Raw genomic sequence first — 9,382 nt, forward strand, 5'->3', positions numbered from 1 at the left:
AATCTCTCACCCCCGGTGGCAGCACCAGGAAATGCCGGCGCTGGGGCGGTGGCATCTGTTTCCTCTTGCGGCAGGGCGTGTGGCTGGTCCCATACAGCCTAGCTGCACGGAGGCCAGGGCCGGTGCTTGGGCTGAGCAGATGATTTCTCATCACGGTCCCACGGTGTTCRTTACCTGTCCTGCTGGTGTATGGAGTCAGCCGTTGTGTCCATCCTGGTGCCGGCCGGAGCGGGGTGGGAAGTGGGTTTCCGTCTGTCCCACAGCAGCACAGCCAGAAGCCCTTGTTTTGCAGTGAGAAGTCCCTGAGGTGGCTGGGGACAGGGTGGCCCTAACGGCGATGGGGAGCAGGAAGGGTGACGTGCAGAGGGGCCCTTCATTGCTTCAGGAAGTCACAGAGAAACTTGGCTGCTTCTGGTGGGCTTGATGTAACCCGTTGTGGGGGTAATTCCTGTTTTGCTCTCATCTGTAGCCTGTTAAAAGCTGGGGAGGGGTGTGTGTGCTGTGAGTGTGGTTGCAGGGCACCCTGGAGTCCCACTTGCCCGCAAACAGCCCCTGCAGACTCCGAGTGTTGCTGGCTGTGGCAGAGAGGCAGAAGGTAGCTGGGTCACCTCCAGCTTGAGGGACACACCTGGGCTTAGCTGTCCCTGCTGAGCCTGGCCCTGTTCCTTTCCCTTCTGGGGTTGGTCTCTCTGAGCCTTCGGCTTTGCTGGTCTTTGCCTGCTCCTCGCTGAGCTGAATTACCTCTTTAAAAGAGCAGCACCTGAGGAGCACGTGCAGAAGGAATGTGTAAGTCCATTTGGCAGAGAAAGGCTGGGCAGGGTGCTTGTTTTCGCTGCTGTTGCTCCTCTAACGATCATATATCCCATGTTCCCCTCCCTTTTTCCTCCCCCCATTTGCAGCTTCCGGCTTGGGCCGTACAAGGCATTTTGTGAGCGTGCACTGCTCTCCCGTACCTCCGGCACCGCCGCCACCTTCCTGACGACCAGTGTTAGCGAGGCTGTAGCCCTGGTCCTCCAAATGCTGACCACGATGACATGGTACCATTGAGATGCAAGGAGGCTGAGCCGAGCGGAGCTTCCCACCGGCCCCGGGGAACAGGTCCGGGGTGCCTGGGGAAGGGCGGCAGGGAAAGCGGGGCAGGCAGTGGTAGCCAGGAGGTGCCTGGTGGGTTGGGGCTGGGGGAAGGAGGTGCCGTTGGAAGGACATGCGTGGGAGAGAAGCAGGTGGAAGGGCCATTGCTCTGGTCCCCTGCCAGTCGTGGACGCAGCCAGCTGCCCTGCGTCACGCTGGCTCGTGGGCGTGCAAGGTACCTCTGCAAGCTGATGAGAGCCGGCCTTACGGGAGGGACTGACCAGAGGAAACCAGCACTGGCCTGAAGCCTGCAGTAAGCCTGGGAAAACAGTGCCGAGGGTGATGCACTTCCTGATCTGCTTCTAAGGAAGGGGATCGCTTCCTTCCTCGCCGAAGGAGAGAGCCCCGCGCAGTGGGACTGAGCGTGTTCTTCCCTCTCGGCCCAGCCGGCGCCATGAGAAGACTTCTTGGAGCTGTGAAGGGGGCCGCGCGGCTCGGGCTCAGCCCCGGTGCCTGCTGGAGCTCTCCACCCCTCGCGCTTTGCCAGACGCGCGGCGCCATGGCCTTTGTGCTGGTGGCCGCCCTCCTCTCCCTGCTGCTGCTGCTGCTGCTCCCCGCGCAATGGAAGTTGTGGCCCAAACTCTCCAGGTAAAGCTGGTCGCTTGGGGGGCCGCTGCGAGCAGGCTGCCTCCGCGGACCCGCAGGGATGGGTGGTTAGGCAGCTGTTTTGGCAGTGGTGGGAAAAGTCTGGCTCCCCCGTCCCCTCCCCCCCCCCGGGTGGTGATGTCCATGTTTCTCTCTGGAATAGTTTTGCCCTTGGAGCTTCTCAAGCAGGGAAATAATTAACACCTGGGTTAACCTTTGTTCATGTTATCTGTGGCTGCCTGACTGCAGGGCAGACCCTGGTGTGGACCACACCTGGGGGCATTACTCCAAAATCGGCAGGTTGGACTCCTGCTCCTGCTTTCTGCTTTGTAAGATGAACCCTGACCTCCCCTTGCTCCCCGGACCACGGGGTGGCTGGGGACGGAGAGTTAATGGGCACTTCCATCCCCAGGCCGGCGCTCCCCTTGCATCCCCATAGCACCCTGCGCTGGCAGGACTCCCGGTGGGTGCGGGCAGACCCAGAGCAGCGCCTCTGTGCAGGGACCGGTGTCTGTCGGTGCTTTAATCCTCGCCTCAGAGACGGCAGCCAAGCTGAACGGCTAGGGATTGGGAACAGGATGCCGAGCTTTGTGTCGCTAAGGCAGCCTTGAGCCCTGGCCAGGGCGGTGGGATGCGGGCCCGGGAGGTGGGATCCGTCGGCGGTGGAGGTTTGCTGCTTGCTCTGCTTCAGGCCTGCGCGTCCCCTGGGCGAGGGCTGAGCCGGGGGAGCAGAGGCGCTGCTGCAGGCTGAAGCTGACCTCCGCTGCCCTGTGGCCAGCCCAAGCATGGAAGATGGTCCACGCTGCTCCGGAGGGTGACCGAGCGTTTCAGCGTAACGGCTGTGCAGCTGGGTGTGCTGCTCCCGGACAGGTGCCAGCAGGCCACGGGCTGCCGCTTGGCACCTGCCTCTGCGTGGGGCTGGCAGCCTGGGCCCTGCGTGCCCCACCAGCCACAACCTCCTCTCTCCTCCCAGCAGGACTCCCGTCAACTCTCAAGGGCCTGGAGCCCTTGTGACAGCAGCCCCGGAGCAGGTGACACAGCCACAACACAGGGCCCCTGCTCCCACCCTGTGGCCAAGCCTTGGGGACACGTATGGGCAGGACAAGACCTACTGTAGCTCGGTATGGCTCAGCCCCCTGGGTGGGGCACATGTCTTCAGGGTATCGGGTTGGGGCAGTGAAATCCTTTGATCAGGCATTGCCGATGTCAGACTGGACTGTGCAGATAGGTACCAGGGGCCCAAGGGAAGTCCCCATCGGCTCTGTCAGTGCCCCCTGGCATGGGACACCTGCAGGGCCGCTGTCACATGCTGGCATTTGCCCTCTGTGCTTGCAGAAGTGCCCCAGCAGCATTAGGAAGAAGATCATGGCTACAGAGTTCAAGGACATCTTCCTGGAGACCATTCCGGTGCTGCAGTGGGCACAGCACGCCTGGGAGGATGAGTACCAGCGTCTCCGGAGATACACAGGGGCTCACGGCTGGAAGGAAGTCAGCTGGGATGGTGCGAGCGGGGACGGGGCTCTGGAGGGGGCTGAGGGCCTGGGCCCAGCACTGCTGTTGCCCTGGGGCAATCAGGGGGAGGTCTCGCCGTGCAGAGGGGAGCAGAACAGGGACCATGGGACCCTTGAGCAAGGCAGCAGGGCTCCAGGACCAAGCGCTGCTTCTCAGGAGCAGGGAATGGAGCGCTGTTCCCAGGCTAGTGCCATGTCTGGGGAGAGGATCTGGGCTGTCCCATGCTGGGGAGATGCGAGAGCCCTGGGGGTCTTGGATGTTGTTCCCTCCTTGTTCCCCTGAATTCACCAGCGGTTCTGCGGTTCCAGTCCTGAAGGCATCTCTCTCCCTTCTGAACACGTCAGCCAACGGGTTCCTGTTTGACACCCACATCCAGGGGCCAGATGCCCCTGCACCCTGCATCCGTTGTGCAGTGGTGGGCAACGGTGGCATCCTCAACGGCTCCCGCATGGGCCGCACCATCGATGCCCATGACTACGTGTTCAGGTGAGGGCTCGTGGGCATGCCCAGGGACCATGTGGGGCAGGACTGAGACCTGAGCTCTGATGAGACCACCTTGCTCCTGCCCTCCCCTCCGCCAGGGTCAACGGGGCCATCACTGCAGGCTTTGAGAGGGATGTTGGCAACAGGACGTCCTTCTATGTCTTCTCCACCAACACCATGATGAACTCGATGAACAGCTATGCTGCGGAGGGCTTCCAGCACCCTCCTCAAACGCCGGTGAGGGAGCCGTCTGCCACACTGGGTGCCCAAGGTGGCCACGAACGGGGAGGGGAGATGCCAAGGGCATGTCGCTGTCAGCTCCCCCGATCACAACCTCCCAGCTCAGAGGCCTGTGCCCTGTCCCCAGAGCCTCCCAGCCAGTCTCAGACCCCATTCGTCCTGCCCACATGTGGCACAGGGATTTCCCCCTGGCCCAGTGTGAGTGTCTTTCCCTTTTCTGTCCCCAGGCTGGGGACACTGCTAACCCTCACTGTGTTACCCTCAACAGGAGACCCGCTATGTCTTCCTCCCAGACCACGACCGAGACTACCTGCTGCTCTGGGCGGCTGTGACCCACCAGCGTGTGGACAGGGGCAGGGACAAGGGGGCCTGGTGAGCGGGGCTGTGCAGAGGAGGGGTGGGAGCTGCCCAGGGTCCCCTCCACCCCTCGTCGTGTCCCCCTGCTTCTCTGTGCAGCCACCATCTCCTCCTTGCAGGCCCCAGAAGTATTTTGGACAGGACCTGCTGGCAGAGAAGTTTAAGATGCTCCACCCAGACTTCGTCCGCTATCTCAGGAACCGGTAATGACCCCCGGGGGCATCTCCCAGGGCCCCCAGCCAGAGCCCTTGGGTGCCCTGAGCGCTGCGGCGATGGGCAGGGGCAGCTCCGCATTGCACCCTGTTTTAGGAGCCACCAGCTGGGGAAGCAGCAGTGGCGGGGACCGAAGCCTCTGCCCCCGGGCATAGGCACCAGCTGGGGACAGCACGTCCCCCTTCCCCCAGACGCAGCTAGGACATGGCGGGGCCGGATGCAGTTGCTATGGATGTTCCCTAGCAACGGGAGCATCCTAAGGCTCCTGCTCTCGCTCTCCCCCTCTCAGATTCCTCTGGGCCAACATCTTGGCCACTCCGCAGTGGGCGCTGTACCGGCCCTCCACCGGGGCCGTGATGCTCCTGGCCGCCATCCACACCTGCGACGAGGTAGGCAGCCCCGCCGCCGGCAGCCCCGCTCCGGCGGGCGTCATGAGGGGCTCAGCCCCGTCTCGTGCGCTGCGCGGCAGCCGGCATTCAAAGGGAGCGGGAGCTTCTGTGCCTGCAGCCTGCGCCTCCCGCCGCGGCGGTGCCCTGGCGGTGCCGCTGCACCGGCACGGCTCCTCGCTGCAGCGCACGAGGCGCTGCGCGCGCTGAGCTCCATCGTGTGCGCCCTGCTCGGGAATCGGTGCCCGTTTCCCCTGCGGAAGGTCCGCGGGAGCGCGGGTGGGCTCAGCCCTGTGTCGTGCAGGTGAGCGCCTTCGGGTTCCTGACGCCGGACTACCAGGCGTACTCGGACCACTACTTCGACCGCACGCGCAAGCGGGTGCAGTTCTTCGCCAACCACGACCTGAAGAAGGAGATGAAGCTGTGGCAGCGGCTCCAGCGCAGCGGGCTCCTGAGCCTCTACACCGGGAAGGAGGGGRCGTGACACCCCGGAGCCGCGTCAGCCGACGCCTGCAGGGAGCCGGGCTGCGCGTGCCGTCTGGGATGCGGGAGCTCGAATCTGAGACACCAGAGGAGGAAAACTGTCCTCTGCTGTCCCAGCATGTCCCTGAAAAGCCCAGGGACAGCCCTTGAAGCAGGGTGAGGGCCCAAGCAATGTGTGCAATGAGTTTTGCCGGGTCTTGGCACGGCTCTGCCAGGGTAAGTGGAGGGGCATCCTCCTGCCAAGCCTCTGCTTCGCCCCCAGCCCCCTGCCGCTGCCTGCAGCCCGTCCCAGCACGGGGTGGCGGAATGGGCCTTCCCACAGAAAGGGCTGGAATAAGGTGCAGCCCCAGGAGGGACGCGTGTGCGCGTCGGGGGGCTGCAGGGCCCCAGGCGTCCTGCTGCGACCGTCGAGGTCCCCTCTGTGCCCGGCCCCGCGGGTCCTCGGGGTGCAATCGCCGCCCAGGGCCCCTGCGCCTCCTCCCGAGGGGCTGTGTCCTGTGAAAGGGGTTCGTGTGGGAAGTTTTATCCCGTTGGTTTTATCCCGTCTCCTTGTGATTGAACCGCTGCGTGGGGCTGGGGGCAGCGGCACTGCCTGGGGCTGAGCCGTGCCAGAGGGTTTCTGTCCTCCTCCGGCTCAGCCGGCTCCTGGCTCGCTGCATCCGTGCCCCGTGCTGAGGGCAGTCCCGGAGCAATCCCAGGCATCAAGCCCCCGCTGCCTGCCCCCCACGCCTCTCGCCCTGCCCGGCCAGGGGTCTCTGCAAACTTCTTCCCGTGGGATCTTTGCTGTGTCCCGTGGGGTGGCTCCGGAGCCGGTGCCCCCCTTTGCTGCAGCTGCCCTGGAGCTCGCATGGCCTCGGGCCCCGTGTCCGGCCGGGGCTGCAGGCGGCCGCAGCGCCCAGCTCCCGCCGCCCGTCCCGGCAGGGCCGGTCCTTCGGCTCCTTCGCGGGTCTTCTCCTCCCCAGCATCGCTGGAGCTAATTTCTAGGCCAGTGCCCGGTTCAGACATGAATAAATCAGCAGTGTTACATAACCGGTGATGCAGATTTACGCCGGATGGCTGCCTGTGCCCGGCTCCCGAGATGCCGCCTGACTTCCAGCTCCCCGGGGCCGAGGAACGTGAGCGCGAGCGGCGGGCCGGGCGCGGGGCYGGGGGCTGGACCCACGGCACGAGCCCCATCCTTGTCCCGCTCCTGCCCCGGCCAGCGGTGCCCCCGCGGGCAAAGCCAGCCCGGCTCTTCGCGGCAGCGTGGCTGTAACAGGCTCTGCCTAAGATCCCCAATTAAGGAGCCTCTCTACCTCCGTGGATTAGACGGGATAAGTGGAGCCTGTTAGCTGGGAATGAGCCAGGCTGCTCCGCTGGGAGAGAGGGCAGGAGCGTCGGGTGCTTTTGGCAGCTGGTGCACGGGGAGCGACCGCAGCTCAAGCCGGTGCCTGCCCAGGTGGGGATTAGCCGTGGCCCTGGACAAATCATCCGGGAAGCTGCAGCAAGGTGGCAGGATCTGTTTGGGGGAATCTCCTCTGCCACCTGGGGCCTGGCCGGGCACATCCCGYGTCCTTGCAGACGGACGCCCCGGCAGAGCCGGAGCCGCGGTTTGCTGAGGTGCCGGGGGCAGGTTGGGCGCCGGCGCGAGCTGCAGGACCGGCTGGTGGGTGCTCAGCGACGGCTGCGTGCACAGACGCCCGCCCCCGGTTAAATTTAGTCTGGCTGTGACTCAGCTCGCGCCAGCTCACCAGCACGAGGCGCGGGACTGGCACGGGGAAGGGCGGCGCGCGGCTCCGGCGCGGTGCCGGCCGCTGCCGGGGGCTCTCCCCGCTGCCGGCCCGGGCGCGTCGCTGCACGCTGCTCCCCTGCGTGTCCACAGCGCGGGGGCTGCCGGCGGCGGCTGCTGAGCGCCCGGTCCCCGCGCTGCCCTCCCCACGGCAGCCCCAGCCCCACGGCAGTCCTGCTCGGCCTCCGGCCCTCTAATCCAAAGGCGCTGGCTTTCGCCTGGGAGAGCGGCACGGCTCTGGCGCTAGCGCTGCAAAACTGCCGTCGGTGCAGGGCGGGCGCAGGAGCCCGGGCTCTCTGGGGACAGCGGGGTCCCTCTCCCCTCTGCACGGTGGCACCGGGGGAGCCGGACGGTCCTCGGCGTGCAGGAGGGAGGCAGCCTCCGGGCGCAGCTCGCTGGGGCGCTTGCAAATGCCCCGGCAGCCTCGAGAGGGCAGGAATCACGGCGAGAGGTATCACATGCCAGGCTGGGGCCAACCAGGTTCGCCCAGCGATCGGGGCAGCGCTGAGGTGCCCCACGCGGGGACGTGGCCCTGCGCACGCAGCCGGGAGCGGCCAYGGGGTTTGCTGGGCCTGGAGCAACGTAGGGGGTTAGTGGGACGCTCATGTGCTGAGCCCCGTCTGGGAGGCTGGGAAACCTCGCCGAAAAGGTGCAAACCTCACCAAAATGGTGCAAACCTCACCAGAAAGGTGCAAACCTCGCCGAAAAGGCACCTGCGGTCTGGTGACAAGGGCGGTGGCACGGATTAGACCTGCTCTGGAGCCGCAAAACCTGGAGGCTCAGGGAGAAGGCGCGCTCGCTCCGAATGACGAGGCGAACGTTTATTCCCTGAGAAGTCTGTAATTTCTCTAAGCCCTGCATCTATTTGCGGCAACGCGACATGTGCAGCGTGGTGTTCTTTGCAAGCTTGAAGTCTTGTAAAAAATTAATAGCGCATGCAAAATTTGGCTTTAAATGTTAAAACCAACTGGGGGAAAGCGTGAGCCCCGTGCTAAAAGCCACGCAGCGCGGCGCACGGAGCGGGCCCGCGCCTGGCCACGGCGCAGCAGCGTGGGCCCTGCCGCAGGCTCCYGGGGGCCAAGGCAGCACCAGCAGCCCCGGACGAAAGCCCCCTCCCGGGTGCTGGCGCTCGGCCGGGCTGCGGGGGGCTGGTTTGCACCCACGACCGCTGCTTGAAGCTGCTTTGCAGGGGTTTGGGGCAGAGCCGGGGGCTCTTCCCTGGCCGGGCGGCCCAGGCTGCCCCATGGCACGGGGCTGAGCCAGGCAGTGCCCGCGCGGGACCCAGAGCGCTGCCGTGCCCCTGCTGCCCCACAGCCTGTCCTGTCCCACCCCATGGCCTGTCCCATCCCGTGGGGCTGGGGAAGACGGCGCTGCGGGTGCAGGTGGGCACCGAAAGGCTCCACTGCTGGGCTGGGGCTGCCTTGCCACGGGGCTGGGGGTCCCTGATCCCCCACTATGGGGCTGGGGGTCCCAGATCCCCTGCCATAGGGCTGGGGCAGGGCTGCACTGCCACGGGGCTGGGGGTCCCCCATGGGGCTGGGGGCCCCAGATCCCTGCCATGGGGCTGGGGGTCCTGGTTGTCCTGCCACAGAACTGGTGGGGTCCCTCATCCCCTGCCATGGGGCTGGGGGGGGGGTGTTCCAGATCCCTGCGATGGGGCTGGGGGTCCTGACTGCCCCGGCACAGAACTGGTGGGGTCCCCGATGCCCCGCTGTGGGGCTGGGGGTGTGTGTGTCCCTGATCCCCTGCCATGGGGCAGAGGGTCCTTGATTCCCTGCCATGGGGCAGGGGGTCCCACGGGGCTGGGGGTCCCTGATGCTCTGCCGCGGTGCTGGGGGTCCCTGATCCCCCACCATGGAGTTGGGGGTCCCTGATGCCCCACCGTGGGGCTGGGAGTCCCTGATCTCCTACCATGGAGCTGGGGGTCCCATGGGGCAAGGGGTCCCGATGCTCTGCTGTGGGGCTGAGGGTCCCTGATCCCCCCACCGTGGGGCTGCAGGGGGGTCCCTGACGCCCTGCCGTGGGGCTGGGGGTGTGTGTGTCCCTGATCCCCCACCATGGGGCTGGGGATCCCACGGGGCTGGGGGTCCCTGATCCCCTGCCATGGAGCTGGGGGTCCCATGGGGCTGAGGGTCCCTGATCCCCCCACCGTGGGGCTGCAGGGGGGTCCCTGACGCCCCGCCGTGGGGCAGGGGGTCCCGGCTCCCCCCGCTCGGGTCGGACC

The 9,382-nt window shown here is 66.0% G+C and overlaps 1 protein-coding gene across 4 annotated transcripts; it reads left to right on the forward strand.

Moving 5' to 3' along the window:
* The first annotated feature begins 899 nt into the window (after positions 1-899).
* On the forward strand, positions 900-6,425 carry LOC112973738 (alpha-N-acetylgalactosaminide alpha-2,6-sialyltransferase 2-like). 4 transcript variants are annotated; one of them, XM_026082000.1, is made up of 10 exons: positions 900-1,098; positions 1,518-1,719; positions 2,690-2,837; positions 3,052-3,217; positions 3,537-3,714; positions 3,810-3,948; positions 4,220-4,323; positions 4,428-4,511; positions 4,811-4,910; positions 5,212-6,425. In XM_026082000.1, the coding sequence occupies exons 1-10, from the start codon at positions 1,035-1,037 to the stop codon at positions 5,389-5,391; spliced, it is 1,365 nt and encodes a 454-aa protein (XP_025937785.1). In that variant the 5' UTR covers positions 900-1,034; the 3' UTR covers positions 5,392-6,425. The 4 variants fall into 4 exon arrangements, with proteins under 4 accessions (XP_025937785.1, XP_025937787.1, XP_025937789.1 ...); XM_026082002.1 differs by having other exon boundaries at positions 2,693-2,837; XM_026082004.1 differs by having other exon boundaries at positions 900-1,384; positions 5,212-6,424.
* The last annotated feature ends 2,957 nt before the right edge of the window (positions 6,426-9,382 follow it).

The sequence above is a fragment of the Apteryx rowi genome, unplaced genomic scaffold (assembly GCF_003343035.1).
Source record: "Apteryx rowi isolate R43461 unplaced genomic scaffold, aptRow1 scaffold_564, whole genome shotgun sequence".
Taxonomy (NCBI): domain Eukaryota; kingdom Metazoa; phylum Chordata; class Aves; order Apterygiformes; family Apterygidae; genus Apteryx; species Apteryx rowi.